The sequence below is a fragment of the Ranitomeya variabilis genome, chromosome 4 (assembly GCF_051348905.1).
Source record: "Ranitomeya variabilis isolate aRanVar5 chromosome 4, aRanVar5.hap1, whole genome shotgun sequence".
NCBI lineage: Eukaryota > Metazoa > Chordata > Amphibia > Anura > Dendrobatidae > Ranitomeya > Ranitomeya variabilis.
The window spans coordinates 385,924,505-385,950,673 of NC_135235.1; the positions used below are offsets into that span (position 1 = coordinate 385,924,505).

Sequence of the window (26,169 nt, forward strand, 5' to 3'; positions counted from 1 at the left end):
ACCTAATAATAATAATAATAATAATAATAATATCATCATCATCATCATCATCATCAACGCTCTGCCACTTATGACCCAAAGGTTATCAATACTGTCAGCAACACCTCAGCTAGTCCTCAAACCTCTGCTTCATTGCAGGTCTAGATCATGAGGCTATCGAAAATGACTATTAAAACACAAGGCCATTTAATGGCTGTGTGTGACCGTGCAGGAACATGGTCTGATCAGACCAATGCTCATGGGCGGGGGAGGGCGAAGCAAAAGAGAGTATACAGATATTACAGCACGGTATTGCTGCTGATTCTTTCTGCGAGAAAACATTTCACTGCCTGTTTTTAAACACTATTTTATCTCAAAGAAAGAATAGTTTTTGTTCCCTGCTGTCCTGTCTGTATACTCTTGCTTCCACCTCCCCCGCCCAGGAGCAGTGGTATGATCAGGCCATGTCCCTGCATGGTCAGACACAACCATTACACAGTATACAGCAGGGGCACATTTATAAGATTATCTTGGCACAGGAACATTTTTTTTTAAACAAATTGTGGAAGTTATTATTTTAAGATCCATTGAGTAAAATGAACTGGGTTCATGGGACAAACACTTTAAACCTTTCACCAAATGCATTATACCTTGCAGCACTACAAAAAATAGGGAAATTAGCAGTTTCCTATGAAGTCACATAAAAGTACCAAGATGGTAGTGAGCTGGCCTGGAGTAAGCCCCACGACGTCATGGCAGGTCATCAGCATCCAGGAGCCATCTGAACCATTTAACTATCAGTGATTGACATAGGCCTCGAATGGTTAAGCAGCAGCGATCAGAACTTGCTTAATCATAGCTGTTAGAGGCAGGTACCTTCTGTATAACACAGCTAGTACGAAGAGAGATCTACTCCTGAGCGGCTCCATACACCTGTACCCTAATATATACGGTATGTAAGTCAGGGTGAGAGAAATGGGTAATTAACATCTAACCACCTAATTATACATGGATAAATGCTTGTATTAGATATTGTACACAAGTATGAGAAAGAACATGGTGCACCATCTATCTACTCATAGTACCTGAAGGGATAACAAATGTGTAGCCTTGCTTTAGTTCAACTCGCTGGCAGTCTGTCACTCGGTCCCCTAGGAAGATGTCTCCTTGTTTCCCAGAAAGCAGCCAATTCTCATACATTTCCAAATTCTGATCTGTAGGTGGTATCAGCCAGAAAACCTACAGGAAACAAGCAATAGGAAGTGTTCACACACTGGTAATCATCAATTTACATATAGCTAGTTCCCATACACCTCAGTTCTATCTGCTACCTCAAGCTTAGTCAGAGGCTATACAAGACATATGGACAGTTCCCATACATCTCAGTTCTATCTGCTACCTCAAGCTTAGTCAGAGGCTATACAAGACATATGGACAGTTCCCATACACCTCAGTTCTCTCTGCCACCTATACCTTAGTCAGTGGATATACAAGACATATGGACAGTTCTCATACACCTCAGTTCTCTCTGCCACCTATAGCTTAGTCAGAGGCTATACAAGACATATGGACAGTTCTCATACACCTCAGTTCTATCTGCTACCTATAGCTTAGTCAGAGGCTATACAAGACATATGGACAGTTCCCATACACCTCAGTTCTATCTGCTACCTATAGCTTAGTCAGTGGTTATAGAAGACATATGGACAATTCCCATACATCTCAGTTCTATCTGCCACCTTAAGCTTAGTCAGAGGCTATACAAGACATATGGACATATGCTCATATCCTTACTGCTCACATGTGTGTCCTTTTCTTTCTGGGATATATGTAATATATATTATATCTACACACACAACATCAACTCCGAAAAACTGAGCACTGTGTAAAATGTAAAGAAAACAAGAATGTAATGATTTGGAAATTGTACTACCATAGTTTATTCATAACAGAACATAGGACACAGATCAGAAGGTCAAATTACTGTACATATTTTACATTTTATTTTTAAAAAATTACTGTAACTTTTTGGCAGCCACAAATCTTAAAAATGTTGGGAAAAGGTTAACAAAAAGCTGGAAAAGTAAGTGGTACTAATGAAAAACAACTCGGAGTGTCAATTTCAACTAAGTCACATGACTGTATAAAAAGAGCATGGTTGAGAGGTAGTCTCTGAGAAGCAAACATGGTCAGAGGTTCACCAATCTGTGAACAACCGCATCTAAAAATTGTGGAGCAATTTCACTAAAAAGTTAGACAACGTAAAATTGCAAAGACCGAGTGTCCCCAACAGTAGATAATATGAAAAGATTCAGAGATTCTGGAGAAGTACACATGCAAAAGGAACAAGATGGTCAATAATGGATTCTTGTGATCTATGGGCCCTCACATTGTTTTGCATTAAAAACAGTAGGACTCGGTCATGCAAATCACACAATGGAATCGTGTCAACTTATGTGGGAACTTACGTGGTAACTTATGTGGTAACTCTGGAATGCTTCAACAGATCCCACTGATTCCGAGAATGTTTTCTCGTCACATATTGTACCGTATTTTGTGGATTATAAGACACACCCCAAATTTTGAGGAGAAAAATAGGGGGGGGGAAACTTACCGTATATACTAGAGTATAAGCCAAGATTTTCAGCCCACTTTTTTGGGCTGAAAGTAACCCTCTCTGCTTATACTCGAGTCATACCCAGGGGTCGGCAGGGAAGGGGAGCCGAGCGGTGTAATAATACTCACCTGCTCCTGGCACGGTCCCTGCTCGTCTTATCCCCGGCGCTAGCAGCTTCTTCCTGTAGTGAGCGGTCACATGTTACCGCTCATTACAGTAATGAATATGGACCCACACTCCCATAGGGGTGGAGCCGCATATTCATTACTGTAATGAGCAATACCATGTGACCGCTCACTACAGGAAGAAGCTGCCGGCGCCAGGGAACAGACGTGCAGCGACGGCGCCAGGAGCAGGTGAGTATAACGGGGGGCAGTGAGCGATACTCACCTGCTCCTCGTTCCACCGTCGGCGCCGCGGTGTCTTCCCCGTCCTCTGCAGTGACGCTCAGGTCAGAGGGCACGATGACGCGATTAGTGCATGCCGCCCTCTGCCTGAACTTCGGTGCAGGGGACAGGAAGACAGCAGCGGTCGGCGGTGGAACGCATAGCAGGTGAATATAGCAAGTGCCGGGGCCAGAGAGGTGAGTATGTGATTTCTTAATTATTTTAATCGCAACAACAGCATATGGGGCAAATATCTGTAAGGAGCATCTTATGGGGCCATGTGCAGCATTATATGGGGCAAATATCTGTAAGGAGCATCTTATGGGGCCATGTGCAGCATTATATGGGGCAAATATCTGTAAGGAGCATCTTATGGGGCCATGTGCAGCATTATATGGGGCAAATATCTCTATGGAGCATCTTATGGGGCCATAATCCACATTTGTGGAGCATTATATGGGGCAAATGTGTCTATGGAGCATCTTAAGGGGCCATACTCAGCATTTGTGCAGCATTGTATGGGGCAAATGTCTGTATGGAGCATCTTATGGGGTCATAATCAACATTTGTGCAGCATTATATGGGGCATATTTTAATACGGAGCATCTTATGGAGCCCATCATAAACTGTATGGAGCATTATATGGGGTATCTTATGGGTCCATCATGAACTGTATGGAGCATTATATGGGGCTCCTGATTCAATATGGATATTCAAAAACACTTAAATCTACTGCTGTCTCCATTAATTTTACTTTTATTGGTATCTATTTTTATTTTTGAAATTTACCAGTAGCTGCTGCATTTTCCACCCTAGGCTTATACCCGGAGTCATTAAGTTTTCCCAGTTTTTCGGGGCAAAATTAGGGGGGTTGGCTTATACTCGAGAATATACAGTAATAAAATGGTGGTGGAGCAGGGTCCCAGGGTCGCTACGGAGGAGGCATGCGTGGAGAGAGGGATGAGGGGGTGTTCCAATTTGCGGAGCACCGCTGCGGGTGTTCAGTGCTGCGGGGACTCTGCCGACATTTTGTGAAAGCCCAGAGCCCCCGCACTTACATGGTTTACCATGCGGTGGACTCCGGGAAAATGGCTGCCGGGGGCAGCGCATGTACAGATGGAGATCTCGGCACCAAGATCTCGGGAGATGAAATGAGAAAATTTTGGGGAAAAAAGTGTGTTTTATAATCCAAAAAAATACAGTACTTCATGATAGTGGTAAAATTTGTTTACTATGACTTTCATTTATTTGTGAAAATATCGGAAATTTGGCAAAATTTGAAAATTTAGCAATTTTTAAACTTTTAACCCCTTCATGACCCAGCCTATTTTGACCTTAATGACCTGGCCATTTTTTGCAATTCTGACCAGTGTCCCTTTATGAGGTAATAACTCAGTAACGCTTCAACGGATCTTGGCGATTCTGAGATTGTTTTTTCGTGACATATTGGGCTTCATGTTAGTGGTAAATTTAGGTCGATAATTTCTGAGTTTATTTGTGAAAAAAACGGAAATTTGGCGAAAATTTCTCAATTTTCACATTTTGAATTTTTATTGTTAAACCAGAGAGTTGTGTGACACAAAATAGTTAATAAATAACATTTCCCACATGTCTACTTTACATCAGCACAATTTTGGAAACAAATTTTTTTTTTTTGCTAGGAAGTTATAAGGGTTAAAATTTGACCAGTGATTTCTCATTTTTACAACAAAATTTACAAAACCATTTTTTTAGGGACCACCTCACATTTGAAGTCAGTTTGAGGGTTCTATATGGCAGAAAATACCCAAAAGTGACACCATTCTAAAAACTGCACCCCTCAAGGTGCTCAAAACCACATTCAAGAAGTTTATTAACCCTTCAGGTGTTTCACAGCAGCAGAAGCAACATGGAAGGAAAAAATGAACATTTAACTTTTTAGTCACAAAAATTATCTTTTAGCAACAATTTTGTTATTTTCCCAAGGGTAAAAGGAGAAACTGGACCACGAACGTTGTTGTGCAATTTGTCCTGAGTACGCTGATACCTCATATGTGGGGGTAAACCACTGTTTGGGCGCACGGCAGGGCTCGGAAGGGAAGGAGCGCCATTTGACTTTTTGAATGAAAAATTGGCTCCAATCTTTAGCGGACACCATGTCGCGTTTGGAAAGCCCCCGTGTGCCTAAACATTGGAGCTCCCCCACAAGTGACCCCATTTTGGAAACTAGACCCCCCAGGGAACTTATCTAGAAGCATAGTGAGCACTTTAAACCCCCATGTGCTTCACAAATTAATCTGTAAAAATGAAAAAGTACTTTTTTTTCGCAAAAAAATTATTTTAGCCTCAATTTTTTCATTTTCACATGGGCAACAGGATAAAATGGATCCTAAAATTTGTTGGACAATTTCTCTTGAGTACACCGATACCTCACATGTGGGGGTAAACCACTGTTTGGGCACATGGTAAGGCTCGGAAGGGAAGGAGCGCCATTTGACTTTTTGAATGAAAAATTATCTCCATCGCTAGCGGACACCATGTCAGGTTTGGAGAGCCCCTGTGTGCCTAAACATTGGAGCTCCCCTACAAGTGACCCCCATTGTGGGCAGCGTGATGACATAGGTTCCGGCCTGGTTTCTGCGGCGTCATAGAGCCATATTACCGTTTGGGCTGCAGTGATTTCCGCAGTCAAACACAACATATGCTTTGCACGGAGGAGCGAGAGAGAGAGAGCGCGAGAGAGAGAGAGCGCGAGAGAGAGAGAGCGCGAGAGAGAGAGAGCGCGAGAGAGAGAGAGCGCGAGAGAGAGAGAGCGCGAGAGCGCAAAAAAAAAAAAAATATATATATATATATATATATATATATATATATATATATATATATATATATATATATATATATATATATATATATAATCCATTGACTTGCATTGGGTTTCGTGTTCCGGTCTGGAACCGGACCTTACAGTAGAATCGGCCGATTTCACGCGATCCGACTTTCGAGAAGGTCGGGTTTCACAAAACCCAACTCGATCCTAAAAAAGCAAAAGTCGCTCAACCCTAGTGGTGAGCACTTTGAACCCCCAAGTGCTTCACAGAAGTTTATAACGCAGAGCCGTGAAAATAAAAAATAATTGTTCTTTCCTCAAAAATTATGTTTTAGCAAATAATTTTTTATTTTCGCAAGGGTAACAGGAGAAATTGGACCCCAATAGTTGTTGCCCAGTTTGTCCTGAGTACGCTTGTACCCCATATGTGGGGGTAAACCACTGTTTGGGCGCACGTCGGGGCTTGGAAGGGAGGGAGCACCATTTGACTTTTTGAACGCAAGATTGGCTGGAATCAATGGTGGCGCCATGTTGCGTTTGGAGACCCCTGATGTGCCTAAACAGTGGAAACCCCTCAATTCTAACTTCAACACTAACCCCAACACACCCCTAACCCTAATCCCAACTGTAGCCATAAACCTAATCACAACCCTAACCCCAACACACCCCTAACCACAACCCTAACCCCAACACACCCGTAACCCTAATCCCAACCCTAATCCTAACCCTAATCCCAACCGTAACCCTAATCCCAACCCTAACCACAACTGTAACCCCAACACACCCCTAACCCTATCCGTAACCCTAACCACAAGCCTAATCTTAACCCTATTTCAAACCCTAGCCCTAATTCCAACCCTAACTCTAATTCCAACCATAACCCTAAGGCTATGTTCCCACGTTGCGGATTCGTGTGAGATTTTTCCGCACCATTTTTTAAAAATCCGCAGGTAAAAGCCACTGCGTTTTACCTGCAGATTTACAGCGGATTTCCAGTGTTTTTTTGTGCGGATTTCACCTGCGGATTCCTATTGAGGAACAGGTGTAAAACGCTGCGGAATCCGCACAAAATTGACATGCTGTGGAAAATACAACACAGCGTTTCCGCACGGTATTTTCCGCACCATGGGCACAGCGGATTTGGTTTTCCATAGGTGTACATGGTACTGTAAACCTGATGGAAAACTGCTACGAATTCGCAGCGGCCGATCCGCTGCGGATCCGCGGCCAATCCGCTGCCGATCCGCGGCCAATCCGCTGCCGATCCGCAGCCAAATCCGCACTGTGTGCACATGCCCTAACCCTAACCCTAACCCTAAACCTAGTTCTAACCCTAACCCTAGTGGAAAAAGAAAAAAATATATTTTCTTTTTTTTTTATTATTGTCCCTACCTATGGGGGTGATAAAGGGGGGGTCATTTACTATTTTTTTTATTTTGATCACTGTGATAGGTTATATCGCAGTGATCAAAATATACCTGGAACGAATCTGCCGGCCGGCAGATTCGGCGGGCGCACTGCGCATGCGCCCACCATTTTGGAAGATGGCGGCGCCCATGGAGAAGACGGACGGACGCCCGGAGGCTCGGTAAGTATGAGGGGGGGGGGGGGGGGATCTGAGCATAGGGGGTGGATCGAAGGACGGGGGGTGGCATCGGAGCACGGGGGGAGCGGGCAGGAGGACGGGGGAGCGGACAGGACGACTTAGGGGGGCGGACAACATAACGGAAGACTGGGGAGGAGATCGGTGGGTGTGGGGGGGGGGGGACAGATTAGGTTTTCCAGCCATGGCCGATGATATTGCAGCATCGGCCATGGCTGGATTGTAATATTTCACCAGTTTTTTAGGTGAAATATAATATTACAAATCGCTCTGATTGGCAGTTTCACTTTCAACAGCCAATCAGAGCGATCGTAGCCACGGGGGGGGGGGGGGGGGGGGGAGCCACCCCCCTGGGCTGAAGTACCACTCCCCCTGTCCCTGCAGATCGGGTGAAATTGGAGTTAACCCTTTCACCCGATCTGCAGGGACGCGATCATTCCATGACGCCACATAGGCGTCATGGGTCGGATTGGCACGGGTTTTCATGACGCCTACGTGGCGTCAAAGGTCGGGAAGGGGTTAATATGTATGCCCTTAAATCAGAGTTGCGTCACACAAAATAGTTAATAAATAACATTTTCCACATGTCTACCTTACATCAGCACAATTTTTGAAAGAACTTTTGTAAGGAAGTTTTTAACCCCTTCCCGACCTTTGACGCACCGTATGTGTCATGAAAACCAGTGCCAATCCGACCTGTGATGCAGCATATGCGTCATGGCCGGATCGCGTCCCTGCAGGCCGGGTGAAAGGGTTAACTCCAATTTCACCCGACATGCAGGGACAGGGAGAGTGGTGCTACAGCCCAGGGGGGGTGGCTTCGCCCCCCCGTGGCTACGATCGCTCTGATTGGCTGTTGAAAGTGAAACAGCCAATCAGAGCAATCTGTAATATTTCACCTATGAAAATTGGTGAAATATTACAATCCAGCCATGGCCGATGCTGCAATAGCACCGGCCATGGCTGGAGACCCCGATCTGGCCCCCCTACCGACTGGCGGTGGCGATCTGCAGCCGTCGTCAGTGTTCCCTACCCCTCCGTCCTGTCCTAAGCGCCTTCCTCTCCCCTCCGACCCTCCCCCGTCCTCCCCTCCGCCCCCTCCCCCGCTGTCCGATCGCACCCCCCCATACTTACCCAGTCCCGGTGTCCCTCCCGGTGTCCTCCGTCTTCTCGCATGGGCGCCGCCATCTTGGAAAATGGCGGGCGCATGCGCAGTACGCCCGCCGAATCTGCCGGCCGGCAGATTCGTTCCCTGTACATTTTGATCGCTGTGATAAGTTCTATCACAGCGATCAAAATAAAAAAAATAGTAAATAAACCCCCCTTTATCACCCCCATAGGTAGGGCAAATAATAAAATACAGAAAATACATTTATTTTTGTTTTTCCATTAGGGGTAGGGATAGGGTTGCACTTAGGGATAGGGTTGCACTTAGGGATAGGGTTGCACTTAGGGATAGGGTTGCACTTAGGGATAGGGTTGCACTTAGGGATAGGGTTGCACTTAGGGATAGGGTTGCACTTAGGGATAGGGTTGCACTTAGGGATAGGGTTGCACTTAGGGATAGGGTTGCACTTAGGGATAGGGTTGCACTTAGGGATAGGGTTGCACTTAGGGATAGGGTTGCACTTAGGGATAGGGTTGCACTTAGGGATAGGGTTGCACTTAGGGATAGGGTTGCACTTAGGGATAGGGTTGCACTTAGGGATAGGGTTGCACTTAGGGATAGGGTTAGAATTAGGGTTGCACTTAGGGATAGGGTTAGAATTAGGGTTAGAAGTACGGTTAGAATTAGGGTTAGAATTAGGGCTAGGGTTGGAATTAGGGTTAGAATTAGGCTATGTGCACACGGTGCGGATTTGGCTGCGGATCCGCAGCGGATTGGTCGCTGCGGATTCGTAGCAGTTTTCCATCACGTTTACAGTACCACGTAAACCTATTGAAAACCAAATCCGCAGTGCACATGGTGCGGAAAATACCGCGCGGAAACACTGCAATGTATTTTCCGCAGCATGTCAATTCTTTGTGCGGATTCTGCAGCGTCTTACACCTGCTCCATAATAGGAATCCGCAGGTGAAATCCACACAAAAAACACTGGAAATCTGCGGTAAATCCGTAGGTAAAGCGCAGTGCGTTTTACCTGCAGATTTTTCAAAAACGGTGCCGAAAAATCCGCACACAAATCCGCAACGTGGGCACATAGCCTTAGGGTTAGGGTTGGAATTAGAGTTAGGGTTGGAATTAGGGTTAAGACTAGGGTTGGGGGGGGTGTTGCGGTTAGGGTTGTGGTTAGGGTTGCGATTAGGGTTAGGGGTGTGTTGGGGTTAGTGCTTGAGTTAGAATTGAGGGGTTTCCACTGTTTAGGCACATCAGGGGGTCTCCAAACGCGACATGGCGCCACCATTGATTCCAGCCAATCTTGCATTGAAAAAGTCAAATGGTGTTATCTCCCTTCCGAGCCCAGACGTGTGCCCAAACAGTGGTTTACCCCCACATATGGGGTACCAGCGTACTCTGGAGAAACTGGACAGCAACTTTTAGGGTCCCATTTCTCCTGTAACTCTTGGGAAAATAAAAATTTGCGGGCTAAAAAATTATTTTTGAGGAAAGAAAAATTATTTTTTATTTTCACGGCTCTGCGTTATAAACTTCTGTGAAGCACTTGGGGGTTCTAAGTGCTCACCACACATCTAGATAAGTTCCTTCGGGGGTCTAGTTTCCAAAATGGGGTCACTTGTGGGGGGTTTCTACTGATTAGGCACATCAGGGGCTCTGCAAACGCAACGTGACGCCCGCAGAGCATTCCATCAAAGTCTGCATTTCAAAACGTCACTACTTCACTTCCGAGCCCTGGAATGTGCCCAAACAGTGGTTTACCCCCACATATGGGGTATCAGCGTACTCAGGAGAAACTGTACAACAACTCTTGGGGTCAAATTTCTACTGTTACCCTTGGGAAAATTAAAAAATTCTGAGCTAAAAAATTATTTTTGAGGAAAGAAAACGTAATTATTATTTTCACGGCTCTGCGTTATAAACTTCTGTGAAGCACTTGGGGGGGTTCAAAGTGCTCACCACACATCTAGATTAGTTCCTTGGGAGGTCTAGTTTCCAAAATGGGGTCACTTGTGGGGGAGCTCCAATGTTTAGGCACACAGGGGCTCTCCAAACGCGACATGGTGTCCGCTAATGATTGGAGCTAATTTTCCATTCAAAAAGCCAAATGGCGTGCCTTCACTTCCGAGCCCTGCCGTGCACCCAAACAGTGGTTTACCCCCACATATAGGGAATCAGCATACTCAGGACAAACTGGACAACAACATTTGGGGTCAAATTTCTCCTGCTACCCTTGGGAAAAAAAAAAATTCCGGGCTAAAAAATCATTTTTGAGGAAAGAAGAATTATTTTTTATTTTCACGGCTCTGCGTTATAAACCTCTGTGAAGCACCTGGGGGTTTAAAGTGCTCATTAAGCATCTAGATAAGTTCCTTGGGAGGTCTAGTTTCCAAAAAGGGGTCCCTTGTAGGCACACAGGGGCTCTCCAAACGCGACATGGTGTCCGCTAACGATGGAGATAATTTTTAATTCAAAAAGTCAAATGGCGCTCCTTCCTTTCCGAGCCTTACCATGTGCCCAAACAGTGGTTTACCCCCACATGTGAGGTATCGGTATACTCAGGAGAAATTGCCCAACAAATTTTAGGATCCATTCTATCCTGTTGCCCATGAGAAAATCAAAAAATTGAGGCTAAAAGAATTTTGTGTGAAAAAAAGTACTTTTTCATTTTTACGGATCAATTTGTGAAGCACCTGGGGGTTTAAAGTGCTCACTATGCATCTAGATAAGTTCCTTGGGGGGTCTAGTTTCCAAAATGGGGTCACTTGTGGGGTAGCTCCAATGTTTAGGCACACGGGGGCTCTCCAAACGCGACATGGTGTCCGCTAAAGATTGGAGATAATTTTTCATTCAAAAAGTCAAATGGCGCTCCTTCCATTCCGAGCCCTGCCGTGCGGCCAATCAGTGGTTTACCCCCACATATGAGGTATCAGCGTACTCAGGACAAATTGTACAACAACTTTCGTGGTCCAGTTTCTCCTTTTACCCTTGGGAAAATAACAAAATTGTTGCTAAAAGATCATTTTTGTGACTAAAAAGTTAAATGTTCATTTTTTCCTTCCGAGTTGCTTCTGCTGCTGTGAAGCACCTGAAGGGTTAATAAACTTCTTGAATGTGGTTTTGAGCACCTTGAGGGGTGCAGTTTTTAGAATGGTGTCACTTTTGGGTATTTTCAGCCATATAGAACCCTCAAAATGACTTCAAATGTGAGGTGGTCCCTAAAAAAATGGTTTTGTAAATTTTGTTGTAAAAATGAGAAATCACTGGTCAAATTTTAACCCTTATAACTTCCTAGCAAAAAAAAATGTTGTTTCCAAAATTGTACTGATGTAAAGTAGACATGTGGGAAATGTTATTTATTAACTATTTTGTGTCACACAACTCTCTGGTTTAACAGGATAAAAATTCAAAATGTGAAAATTGCGAAAGTTTCAAAATTTTCGCCAAATTTCCGTTTTTTTCACAAATAAATGCAGAAATTATCGACCTAAATTTACCTCTAACATGAAGCCCAATATGTCACGAAAAAACAATCTCAGAATCGCTAGGATCCGTTGAAGCGTTGCTGAGTTATTACCTCATAAAGGACACTGGTCAGAATTGGAAAAAATGGCCAGGTCATTAAGGTCAAAATAGGCTGGGTCATGAAGGGGTTAAGGGTTAAAAAGTTGACCAGCAATTTCTTATTTTTCCAACAAAATCTTTTTTTTTTTTTTTTAAGGGACCACAGTTGAAGTGACTGAGGGGCCTATATGACAGAACATACCCAAAAGTGACACCATTCTAAAAACTGCACCCTTCAAGGTGTTCAAAACCACATTCAAGAAGTTTATTAACCCTTCAGGTGCTTCACAGGAATTAATGGAATGAGGAAGAAAAAAAAATTAACATTTAACTTTTTTCACAAAAATTTAAATTTAGACCCAAATTGTTTTATTTACGCAAGGGTAACATGAAATAATGGACCCTACAATTTGTTGAGTTATTTCTCCTGAGTACACCGAAACCCAATATGTGGGAGAAAACCACTTTTTGGGCACACGGCAGGGCTCGGAAGGGAAGGAGCGCCATTTTGACTTGAATGTAAAAATTTGTTGAAATAATTAGCAGACACCGTGTCGAGTTTGGAGCGCCCTTGATGTTCCAAAACAGTGGAAACCCCCAACAAGTGACACCATTTTGGAAACTAGACACCTCATGGAACTTATCTAGATGTGAGATAAGCACCATGAACCCCCAAGGTGCTTCTCAGAAGTTTAGAACGCTGAACAATGAAATTTTATTTATTTTTTTAGCCCCAAATGTTGTTATTATTCCAAGGATAACAGGAGAAAATGTACCATTTGTTATGCAATTTCTCATAAATACACACATAGCCAAAATATGAAGGAAAACTACTGTTTGTGCGCATGGCAGGGCTCAGAAGGGAAGAGCACCATTTGACTTTTTGAATGCTAAAATTTGCTGAAATAATTAACGGATGCCATGTTGAGTTTGGAGAGCCCCTGATGTGGCTAAAGAGTGGAAACCCCCCACAATTGACCCCATTTATGAAACTAGACTCCACACTGAACTTATCTAGATGTGTAGTGAGTATCATGCTTCATAGAAGTTTATAACGTTGAGCGGCAAAAAATAATAATTTTCACAAGTGACAACCTGAAGGAATTTATCTAGATGTGTGGTGAGCACCTTGAATCCCCAGGTGCTTAACAGATGTTAATAAAGTTGAGCCATAAAAAAGAAAAGAAAAAAAAAAAACACTCCAACCCCCCCCCCCCCCCCCAACTATGTTCTTTTAGCCCCAATTTTTTTCCCCCCACAGGGTTAAAGGGGGAAAATGGAATACAAAATTTGCTGCGTCATTTCTCCTGAGTACACCAATACCCCATAACTGGCAGAAAACTACTTTTTGAAGCACAGTGCAAAGCTCAGAAAGGTAAGAAGCACCATATTGCAGTTCAGATATTGCTGGACTGGTTTGAGGGCGGACTATCACATTGGTAGAGCCCCTGAGATGCCAGAATAGCAGAATCCCCCATATGTGACCCCATTTTACAAACTACATCTATCAATGAATTCTTCTATGGGTGAAGTGATCATATTGACCACACAGGTGTGTCACAAATGTATAAAATTGGGCAGTTAAGAAAAATTAATTTACATGTTTACAACCAAAATGTTGTTTTAGCCCCAGATTTTACATTTTCACACTGAGTAATGGGTAAAAATGGCACCAAAATTTGTCCCGCAATTTCTACTGAATGTGGGGCTGCGCATGCGGACTGCCCATCCGCTCCCAGGGCATGCGCACTGACTCTGGGTGTACAGCCCCAGCGTCATATCAAATGTGCACATGCTCTGAAGCACAGAATGGAGGAGACACAGTGGTGCGCATAGTGTGCACACTCACATGTCATATAGCCACTGACTCGCCCAGCTGCTCATCTCTTAAACCCCCGCCAGGGACTTTAGCAGTGACTCATACAGGAAAAATTGACCTCCAGTTTCTACACAGAGCTTAGAATGATTCAGCTAGTCAGTATTTAATCATATGATGTCACAGGCCTAATGGAAAAGAAAATAATTAACTGTAGAAGGGCAAAATAAGCCATTGTAAGTACACAGTGCTATAAAATAAGATGACGACAATATATTAAGAGGATAAATATTTTGATGGGAGTGGTTCTTTAATTACAATTTTGTAGCCTAAAGTTTAGATTTGCTTTTGATTTTTGCTTTAATTAGAAAAATGGCTCTATTGGGTGTGCAGAATATAAAATCTTGTATGTAATAAGTAACTCACATTTGTGGGAGTATTTTATAGTATGTGTTATTCCTTAACCCCTTTCTGACATTGGACGTACTATCCCGTCGAGGTGGGGTAGGCCCGTATGACCACCGACGGGATAGTACGTCCAGCGCGATCGGCGGCGCTCACGGGGGGAGCGCGGCCGATCGCGGCCGGGTGTCAGCTGACTAACGCAGCTGACATCCGGCACTATGTGCCAGGAGCGGTCACGGACCGCCCCCGACACATTAACCCCCGGCACACCGTGATCAAACATGATCGCGGTGTGCCGGCGGTACAGGGAAGCATCGCGCAGGGAGGGGGCTCCCTGCGGGCTTCCCTAAGACTCCCGGCGCAACGCGATGTGATCACGTTGCTGCGAGGGTCTCTTACCTCCTCCTCGCTGCAGGTGCCCGGATCCAAGATGGCCGCGGCAGGGAGCCTGCAGTGCTGTAAGTCAGATCGGTGATCTGACAGAGTGCTGTGCAAACTGTCAGATCAGTGATCTGTGATGTCCCCCCCGGGACACAGTAAAAAAAAAAAAAAAAAAAAAAAAAAAAAAATTTCCACATGTGTTAATAAAAAAAAAAAAAAATCCTAAATAAAGGAAAAAAAAAAAAAAAGAAACGTGTTTATGGGAATAATATTTTATCTAAATAAAAAAAAAAAACAATAAAAGTACACATATTTAGTATCGCTGCATCTGTAACGACCCCACCTATAAAACTATATCACTAGTTAACACCTTCAGTGAACACCGTAGGAAAAAAAAAAAAGGCAAAAAACAACGCTTTACTATCATACCGCCGAACAAAAAGTGGAATAACACGCGATCAGAAAGACGGATATAAATAACCATGGTACTGCTGAAAACGTCATCTTGTCCCGCAAAAAACGAGCCGCAATACAGCGTCAAAGAAAAAATAAAAAAGTTATAGTCCTCAGAATAAAGCGATGCCAAAATAATTATTTATTCTATAAAATAGTTTTTATCGTATAAAAGCGACAAAACATAAAAAAAGGATATAAATGAGGTATCGCTGTAATCGTACCCGAAGAATAAAACTGCTTTATCAATTTTACCAAACGTGGAACGGTATAAACGCCTCCCCCAAAAGAAATTCATGAATAGCTGTTTTTTTGTCATTCTGCCTCACAAAAATCGGAATAAAAAGCAATCAAAAACTGTCACGTGCCCGAAAATATTACCAATAAAAACGTCTACTCATCCCGCAAAAAACAAGACCTCACATGACTCTGTGGACCAAAATATGGAAAAATTATAGGTCTCAAAATGTGGAGACGCAAAAACTTTGCTATAAAAAGCGTCGTTTAGTGTGTGACGGCTGCCAATCATAAAAATCCGCTATAAAAAATGCTATAAAAGTAAATCAACCCCCCCCTTCATCACCCCCTTAGTTAGGGAAAAATAATAAAATTAAAAAAAATGTATTTATTTCCATTTTCCCATTAGGGTTAGGGCTAGGGTTAGGGCTAGGGTTAGGGCTAGGGTTAGGGCTAGGGTTAGGGCTAGGGTTAGGGCTAGGGCTAGGGATGGAGCTAAAGTTAGGGTTAGGGTTGGGGCTAAAGTTAGGGTTAGCATTACATTTACGGTTGGGATTAGGGTTGAGATTAGAGTTAGGGGTGTATCAGGGTTAGGGGTGTGGTTAGGGTTACCGTTGGGATTAGGGTTAGGGGTGTGTTTGGATTAGGGTTTCAGTTAGAATTGGGGAGTTTCCACTATTTAGGCACATCAGGGGCTCTCCAAATGCGACATGGCGTCCGATCTCAATTCCAGCCAATTCTGCATTGAAAAAGTAAAACAGTGCTCCTTCCCTTCCGAGCTTTCTCGTGCGCCCAAACAGGGGTTTACCCCAACATATGGGGCATCAGCGTACTCGGGACAAATTGTACAACATCTTTTGGGGTCCAAGTTCTCTTGTTACCCTTGGGAAAATATAAATTTGGGGGGCTAAAAATCATTTTTGTGGAAAAAAAAAAGGATTTTTTTATTTTCACGGCTCTGCGTTGTAAACTGTAGTGAAACACTTGGGGGATCAAAGCTCTCATAACACATCTAGATAAGTTCCTTAGGGGGTCTACTTTCCAAAATGGTGTCACTTGTGGGGGGTTTCAATGTTTAGGCACATCAGGGGCTCTCCAAACGCAACATGGCGTTCCATCTCAATTCCAGTCAATTTTGCATTGAAAAGTTCAATGGCGCTCCTTCCCTTCCGAGCTCTGCGGTGCGCCCAAACAGTGGTTTACCCCCACATATGGGGTATCAGTGTACTCAGCACAAATTGTACAACAACTTTTGAGGTCCATTTTCTCCTGTTACCCTTGGTAAAATAAAACAAATTGGAGCTGAATTAAATTTTGTATAAAAAATTTTTAAATGTTAATTTTTATTTAAACATTCCAAAAATTCCTGTGAAACACCTGAAGGGTTAATAAATTTCTTGAATGTGGTTTTGAGCACCTTGAGGGGTGCAGTTTTTAGAATGGTGTCGCACTTGTGTATGTTCTGTCATATAGACCCCTCAAAATGACTTCAAATGAGATGTGGTCCCTAAAAAAAAAAATGGTGTTGTAAAAATGAGAAATGGCTTGTCAACTTTTAACCCTTATAACTCCCTAACAAAAAAAAAAATGTTGGTTCCTAAATTGTGCTGATGTAAAGTAGACATGTGGGAAATGTTACCTACTAAGTATTTTGTGTGACATATCTCTGATTTAAGGGCATAAAAATTCAAAGTTGGAAAACTGCGAAATTTTCAAAATTTTCGTCAAATTTCCGTTTTTGTTTTTTTTTACAAATAAACGCAAGTTATATCGAAGAAATTTTACCACTATCATGAAGTACAATATGTAACGAGAAAACAGTGTCAGAATCGCCAAGATCCGTTGAAGCGTTCCAGAGTTATAACCTCATAAAGGGACAGTGGTCAGAATTGTAAAAATTGGCCCGGTCATTAATGTGCAAACCACCCTTGGGGGTAAAGGGGTTAAGAAATGTTAATTAACCCCTTCACCCCCAAGGGTGGTTTGCACGTTAATGACAGGGCCAATTTTTACAATTCTGACCACTGTCCCTTTATGAGGTTATAACTCTGGAACGCTTCAACGGATCCCAGTGATTCTGACATTGTTTTCTCGTGACATATTGTACTTCATGATAGTGGTAAAAATTCTGTGATAGTACCTGCGTTTATTTGTGAAAAAAACGGAAATTTGGCGAAAATTTTGAAAATTTCGCAATTTTCCAACTTTGAATTTTTATGCAATTAAATCACAGAGATATGTCACACAAAATACTTAATAAGTAACATTTCCCACATGTCTACTTTACATCAGCACAATTTTGGAACCAAAATTTTTTTTTGTTAGGGAGTTATAAGGGTTAAAAGTTGACCAGCAATTTCTCATTTTTACAACACCATTTTTTTTTTAGGGACCACATCTCATTTGAAGTCATTTTGAGGGGTCTATATGATAGAAAATACCCAAGTGTGACACCATTCTAAAAACTGCACCCCTCAAGGTGCTCAAAACCATATTCAAGAAGTTTATTAACCCTTCTGGTGTTTCACAGGAATTTTTGGAATGTTTAAATAAAAATGAACATTTAACTTTTTTCACAAAAAATTTACTTCAGCTCCAATTTGTTTTATTTTACCAAGGGTAACAGGAGAAAATGGACCCCAAAAGTTGTTGTACAATTTGTCCTGAGTACGCCGATACCCCATATGTGGGGGTAAACCACTGTTTGGGCGCATGACAGAGCTCGGAAGCGAAGGAGCGCCATTTGACTTTTCAATGCAAAATTGACTGGAATTGAGATGGGACGCCATGTTGCGTTTGGGGAGCCCCTGATGTGCCTAAACATTGAAACCCCCCACAAGTGACACCATTTTGGAAAGTAGACCCCCTAAAGAACTTATCTAGAGGTGTGGTGAGCACTTTGACCCACCAAGTGCTTCACAGAAGTTTATAATGCAGAACCGTAAAAATAAAAAATCATATTTTTTCACAAAAATTATCTTTTCACCCCCAATCTTTTATTTTCCCAAGGGTAAGAGAAGAAATTGGACCCCAAAAGTTGTTGTACAATTTGTCCTGAGTACGCTGATACCCCATATGTGGGGGTAAACCACTGTTTGGGCGCATGACAGAGCTCGGAAGCGAAGGAGCGCCATTTGACTTTTCAATGCAAAATTGACTGGAATTGAGATGGGACGCCATGTTGCGTTTGGGGAGCCCCTGATGTGCCTAAACATTGAAACCCCCCACAAGTGGCACCATTTTGGAAAGTAGACCCCTTAAGGAACTTATCTAGATGTGTTTTGAGCGCTTTGACCCACCAAGGGCTTCACAGAAGTTTATAATGCAGAGCCGTAAAAATAAAACAAACATTTTTTCCCACAAAAATTATTTTTTTAGCCCCCAGTTTTGTATTTTCCCGAGGGTAGCAGGAGAAATTGGACCCCAAAATTTGTTGTCCAAGTTGTCCTGAGTGCGATGATACACAATATGTGGGGAGAACCACTGTTTGGGCGCATGGGAGGGCTCGGAAAGGAAGGAGCGTCATTTGGAATGCAGACTTAGATGGAATGGTCTGCAGGTGTCACATTGCGTTTGCAGAGCCCCTAATGTACCTAAACAGTAGAAACCCCCCACAAGTGACACCATTTTGGAAAGTAGACCCCCTAAGGAACTTATCTAGATGTGTGGTGAGCGCTTTGACCCACCAAGGGCTTCACAGAAGTTTATAATGCAGAGCTGTAAAAATAAAACAAAAATTTTTTCCCTCAAAAATTATTTTTTAGCCCCCAGTTTTGTATTTTCCCGAGGGTAACAGGAGAAATTGGACCCCCAAAGTTGTTGTCCAATTTGTCCTGAGTGCGCTGATACCCCATATGTGGGGGGGGAACCACCGTTTGGACGCATGGAAGGGCTCGGAAGGGAAGGAGCGCCATTTGGAATGCAGACTTAGATGGAATGGTCTGCAGGCGTCACATTGCGTTTGCAGAGCCCCTAATGTACCTAAACAGTAGAAGCCCCGCACAAGTGACCCCATTTTGGAAACTAGACCCCCCAAGGAACTTATCTAGATGTGTTGTAAGAACTTTGAACCCCCAAGTGTTTCACTACAGTTTATAACGCAGAGCCGTGAAAATAAAAAATCTTTTTTTTTCCCCCACAAAAATTATTTTTTAGCCCCCAGTTTTGTATTTTCCCAGGGGTAACAGGAGAAATTGGACCCCAAAGGTTGTTGTCCTATTTGTCCTGAGTACGCTGATACCCCATATGTTGGGGTAAACCCCTGTTTGGGCACACGGGAGAGCTCGGAAGGGAAGGAGCACTGTTTTACTTTTTCAACGCAGAATTGGCTGGAATTGAGATCGGACGCCATGTCGCGTTTGGAGAGCCCTGATGTGCCGAAACAGTGGAAAACCCCCAATTATAACTGAAACCCTAATCCAAACACACCCCTAACCCTAATCCCAACAGTAACCCTAACCACACCTCTAACCCTGACACACCCCTAACCCTAATCCCAACCCTATTCCCAACCGTAAATGTAATCTAAACCCTAACCGTAACTTTAGCCCCAACCCTAACCCTAACTTTAGCCCCAACCCTAACTGTAGCCTTAACCCTAGCCCTAATGGGAAAATGGAAATAAATACCTTTTTTTTATTTTTCCCTAACTAAGGGGGTGATGATGAGGGGTTTGATTTACTTTTATAGCGAGTTTTTTAGCGGATTTTTATGATTGGCAGCCGTCACACACTGAAAGATGCTTTTTATTGCAAAAAATATTTTTTGCGTTACCACATTTTGAGAGCTATAAATTTTCCATATTTTGGTCCACAGAGTCATGTGAGGTCTTGTTTTTTGCGGGACGAGTTGACGTTTTTATTGGTAACATTTTTGGGCACGTCACATTTTTTAATCGCTTTTTATTCCGATTTTTGTGAGGCAGAATGACCAAAAACCAGCTATTCATGAATTTCTTTTGGGGGAGGCGTTTATACCGTTCCGCGTTTGGTAAAATTGATAAAGCAGTTTTATTCGTCGGGTCAGTACGATTACAGCGATACCTCATTTATATTATTTTTTTATGTTTTGGCGCTTTTATACGATAAAAACTATTTTATGGAAAAAATAATTATTTTGGTATCGCTTTATTCTCAGGACTATAACTTTTTTATTTTTTTTGCTGATCATGCTGTATGGCGGCTCGTTATTTGCGGGACAAGATGACGCTTTCAGCGGTACCATGGTTATTTATATCTGTCTTTTTGATCGCGTGTTATTCCACTTTTTGTTCGGCGGTATGATAATAAAGCGTTTTTTGCCTCGTTTTTTTTTTTTTTCTTACGGTGTTTACTGAAGGGGTTAACTAGTGGGCCAGTTTTATAGGTCGGGTCGTTACGGACGCGGCGATACTAAATATGTGTACTTTTATTGTTTTTTTTTATTATTTAGATAAAGAAATGTATTTATGAGAATAATATATATATTTTTTTTTTCATTATTTTGGAATTTTTTTTTTTATTTTTTTTTTACACATTTGGAAAAATTTTTTTTTACTTTTTTACTTTGCCCCAGGGGGGGACAATACAGATCGGTGATCTGTCAGTTTGCATAGCACTCTGACAGATCACCGATCTGGGAGAAGTGCAGGCTGCTTCACAGTGCCTGCTCTGAGCAGGCTTCTGTGAAGCCACCTCCCACCCTGCAGGACCCGGATCCGCGGCCATCTTGGATCCGGGTCTGGAGCAGGCAGGGAGGGAGGTAAGACCCTCGCAGCAACGCGATCACATCGCGTTGCTGCGGGGGGCTCAGGGAAGCCCGCAGGGAGCCCCCTCCCTGCGCGATGCTTCCCTGCACCGCCGGCACATCGCGATCATGTTTGATCGCGGTGTGCCAGGGGTTAATGTGCCAGGAGCGGTCCGTGACCGCTCCTGGCACATAGTGTCGGATGTCAGCTGCGATAGGCAGCTGACACCCGGCCGCGATCGGCCGCGCTCCCCCCGTGAGCGCCGCCGATCGCGCTGGACGTACTATCCCGTCCGTGGTCATGGGGGCCCACCCCACCTCGACGGGATAGTACGTCCGATGTCAGAAAGGGGTTAAGCGAGAAAATTAAAGGTTAACTGATATATTGCTGAGTACTCATTTATGATGTTTATGTTGAGCAAAGTATATTATTTATATATACAGTACAGACCAAATGTTTGGACACACCTTGTCATTTGAAGATTTTTTCTGTATTTTCATGACTATGAAAATTATGCATTCACACGGAAGGCATCAAAACTATGAATTAACACATGTGGAATTATATACCGTATTTTCTGGTGTATAAGACGACTGGGCGTATAAGACGACCCCCAACTTTTTCATATAAAATATGGAATTTGGGATATACCTGCTGTATAAGACGGGGGTCATCTTATACGCCCAGTCATCTTATACGGCGTGTGGTTCCCAGGGTCTGAAGGAGAGGAGACTCTCCTTCAGGCCCTGGGATCCATATTCATGTAAAAAATAAAGAATAAAAATAAAAAATATGGATATACTCACCCCTCCGAGAAGCCTGGCTGTCACCGCTGCAAGCGTCTGCCTCCGTTCCTAAGAATTGCAGAGCGTGAAGGACCTTCGATGACGTCACGGTCTTGTGATTGGTGACCGTGACGTCATCGAAGGTCTTTCACGCTCTGCAATTCTTAGGAAAGGAGGCAGACGCTTGCAGCGGTGACAGCCAGGCTTCTCGGAGGGGTGAGTATATCCATATTGTTTATTTTTATTCTTTATTTTTTACATGAATATGGATCCCAGGGCCTGAAGGAGAGTTTCCTCTCCTTCAGACCCTGGGAACATCCAGGATCGCTCCCTGCAAACGCCATACCCGGCGTATAAGACGACCCCCGACTTTTGGGACAATTTTTAGGGGTTAAAAAGTCGTCTTATACGCCGGAAAATACGGTACTTAAAAAAGTGTGAAACAACTGAAATTATGTCTTATATTCTAGGTTCTTCAAAGTAGCCACCTTTTGCTTTGATGACTGCTTTGCACACTCTTGGCATTCTCTTGATGAGCTTCAAGAGGTAGTCACCGGGAATGGTCTTCCAACAATCTTGAAGGAGTTTCCCAGAGATGCTTAGCACTTGTTAGCTCTTTTGCCTTAACTCTGCGGTTCAGCTCACCCCAAACCATCTCGATTGGGTTCAGGTCTGGTAACTGTGGAGGCCAGGTCATCTGGCGTAGCACCCCATCACTCTCCTCCTTGGTCAAACAGCCCTTACACAGCCTGGAGGTGTGTTTGGGGTCATTGTCCTGTTGAAAAATAAATGACGGTCCAACTAAACGCAAAACAAATGGAATAGCAAGCCGCTGCAAGATGATGTGGTAGCCATGCTGGTTCAGTATACCTTAAATGTTGAATAAATCCCCAACAGTATCAACAGCAAAGCACCCCCACACCATCACACCTTCTCCTCCTCCATGCTTTACGGTGGGAACCAGGCATAGTTCACCTTTTCTGCATCGCACAAAGACACGGTGGTTGGAACCAAAGATCACAAATTTGGACTCATCAGACCAAAGCACAGATTTCCACTGGTCTAGTGTCCATTCCTTGTGTTCTTTACCCCAAACAAGTCTCTTCTGGTTGTTGCCTGTCCTTAGCAGTGGTTTCCTAGCAACTATTTTACCATGAAGGCCTGCTGCACAAAGTCTCCTCTTAACAGTTGTTGTAGAAATGTGTCTGCTGCTAGAACTCTGTGTTGCATTGACCTTGTCTCTACTCTGAGCTGCTGTTAACCTGTGATTTATGAGGCTGGTGACTCGGATAAACTTATCCTCAGAAGCAGAGGTGACTCTTGGTCTTCCTTTCCTGGGGCGGTCATCATGTGAGCCAGTTTCTTTGTAGCGCTTGATGGTTTTTGCCACTGCAATTGGGGGACACTTTGAAAGTATTCCCAATTTTTTGGACTGACTGACCTTCATTTCTTAAAGTAATGATGGCCACTCGTTTTTCTTTACTTAGCTGCTTTTTTCTTGCCATAATACAAATTCTAACAGCCTATTCAGTAGGACTATCAGCTGTGTATCCACCAGACTTCTGCTCAACACAACTGATGGTCCCAACCCCATTTACCGTATTTTTCTGACCATAAGACGCACTTTTTTTCCTCCAAATTTGGGAGGAAAGTGTGGGTGCGTCTTATGGTAGGGATGTAGCATGTGGGGAGGGGGGCGGCAGCGAGTGGGATCGCACTGTCATCCCACTTCAGGAGGCAGAAAAATGTCCCCACTGCCAGAGAATCAGTGCTGGGGAAACCATGTGGTCCCGATGATTAAGTGCAGTGAATATTCATTAGCTACTCCCCGCCCACCTTTCAGCTGAGCGGTGAGCCGGGAGCAGCAAATGAATACTGCACTTAAGCAGGGACACACATGGTTTCCTCAGCGCTGATTCCTGCAGCAGCTGGGGAGATCCGTGTGTCTGGGGGAGGAGGAGGCAGCAGCAGCAGGAGGGTCCGGGGGAGAGGAGATCGCTGGTACCTTCCTGGGCTGGACGCTGAGTGCTGTGCAGTGTGCACAAGGAGGACCTGTGATGATGTCAGAAGTGGGCGGGCTGGAGCATCACATGGCAGCACAGAGCCCTCCCTCTTCTTGACATCATCACAGGTCCTTCAGACTCCAACACTAGAATCTGCTGGCTTCCATTACCTGTGCTGTGGAAAGGCAATAAGAGGGAGAGCTCGGTGTGTGCAGTCATGGGATACTTTCACCTCACCACAGTGTGGCTGGCTGCCACAATTAAGAGGTTAGTCTTTCCAAAACACAATAAAGCACTCTGCCACTCCTTTAGTGAACTATAACTCCCAGCATGTCATAGGATCTGCAGGACATGCTGGGAGTTATAGTTCTCCCATGGGATTTTAAAGCAGCACTCCAGTGTTATTCTGCAGTGCTGGAGTGGTGCTTTCAATATAAGCCCTGTGCCCCCATTCTTATACTCACCCTCCAGCATCTTCATATAGTACTTCACAGACACCACACTGGTCCCTCAGCTTCCAACATAATAACATACTATTATATATAATAACACCACATATAATAGTATGTTATTAAATATTTTCCCAAATTTTTTTGCTTCAAATATTTTTTTCCCGATTTTCCACCTCTAAAACCTGGGTGCGCCTTATAGTCCGGTGCATCTTATAGTCCGAAAAATACGGTATAAGACAAGAAATCCCACTAATTAAACCTGACAGGGCACACCTGTGAAGTGAAAACCATTCCCGGTGACTACCTCTTGAAGCTCATCAAGAGAAAGCAAAGTGTGCAAAGCAGTCATCAAAGCAAAAGGTGGCTACTTTGAAGAACCTAGAATATAAGACAAACAAAAAAGTGCGAAACCACGGAAATTAAGTATATAATTCCACATGTGTTAATTCATAGTTTTGATGCCTTGAGTGTGAATGTACAATTTCCATGGTCATGAGATTACAGAAAAAAAAAAAATCTTTAAATGGGAAGGTATGCCCAAACTTCTGGTCTGTAAATAATTGTTTGTATGTATATATATGTGTATATATATATATATATATATATATATATATATATATATATATATATATATATATATATATATATATATATATATATATATATATATATACACACATATACATACATACATACATACATACATACATACATACATACATATATATATATATATATATATATATATATATATTTTCTCTACAGATACTAAGTTTGCAATACATCTCAAGTATGTGGGCAAGCACAAAACTCCCAAAATTACAGGGCTTGGCTGCCATCAATGAGATAACGAATTGTTGTCTGAAGAGTACACGTTTGTAGATAGAAATACATATACACACAGGTAAGAAAGATAAAAAAAAACCCTTTAATACATAAAAAAACTGACCTTGCCTCCTCGAAGAATGTGATACCATACTGATGTCCCTCCAAAGTCCACATGGAAATCTGTGTAACAGCCTCTTACACTCATCAGACAATACCTAGAAGAAGCAAAACCAAGTTATAAAGCTGCATAGTTTATAGGCTGCAACAAATTACCAGCAAGAGCGGAGGTCCTCTAAGACACAGGAAACTTATTCCCTCTGCGCCGGTTTTTTATGGCTTAAAAATTGGCAAAATAAATGAGTAAAGTTTATTTAAAAAAAAAAAAAAAACACACTTAAGAATTGTATTTATTATAAAATACATTTTACATATAAACATTTCTTGTAGAGAATATATATATATATATATATATATATATATATATATATATATATATATATATATATATATATATATATATATATATATATATACATACACATACACACACACACATACAGAAAAAATTGGAACAGCATCCAGAAAAACCTCACATATTGTGCAAAGCTCTCCCAACCAGCAATCCAATGGTCTCCTATTCTAGAGTCAAAAAAAAGGAGAGCAGCAACAAAAAAACTGAAAAAAAAAATAGTGGACTTTATTGCCTGAACGGCGTAGCGACGTTTCGGATGTAATATCCTTTTTCAAACAGTGAACATATGTGTGAAGCAGCTTTTTATATGAAACACAGACATCCCAATAAAAAAGCTTATTAAGTGCAATAATATAAAAATTGGTACAAAATACATAAAAAAGTAATCAATACAAACGTGCATCTGTGCAGATTGTAGTACCCTTTTAAAATTCGCTATTAATAAATATAATCCATTGTGTATTATGTGACAGTGATTAAAATTGGTTAAAAAGTCAATTAAGACCCAGGTACACTCAGGTGCCCCTGTCCCATGAATCA

At 42.7% G+C, this 26,169-nt stretch overlaps 1 protein-coding gene across 6 annotated transcripts in view; it reads right to left on the minus strand.

The window, feature by feature from the left end:
• KDM2A (lysine demethylase 2A) overlaps positions 1 to 26,169 on the minus strand; it is a 243,392-nt gene that overhangs the window by 130,359 nt on the left and 86,864 nt on the right. For all 6 annotated transcript variants that reach the window (XM_077250846.1, XM_077250841.1, XM_077250845.1 and 3 more), the window contains exons 8-9: positions 25,279 to 25,372; positions 1,065 to 1,218 (exon numbers count right to left, since the gene is read on the minus strand). In XM_077250846.1, coding sequence (XP_077106961.1) covers positions 1,065 to 1,218; positions 25,279 to 25,372 — 248 coding nt within the window. The remainder of the gene's footprint in view (positions 1 to 1,064; positions 1,219 to 25,278; positions 25,373 to 26,169) is intronic.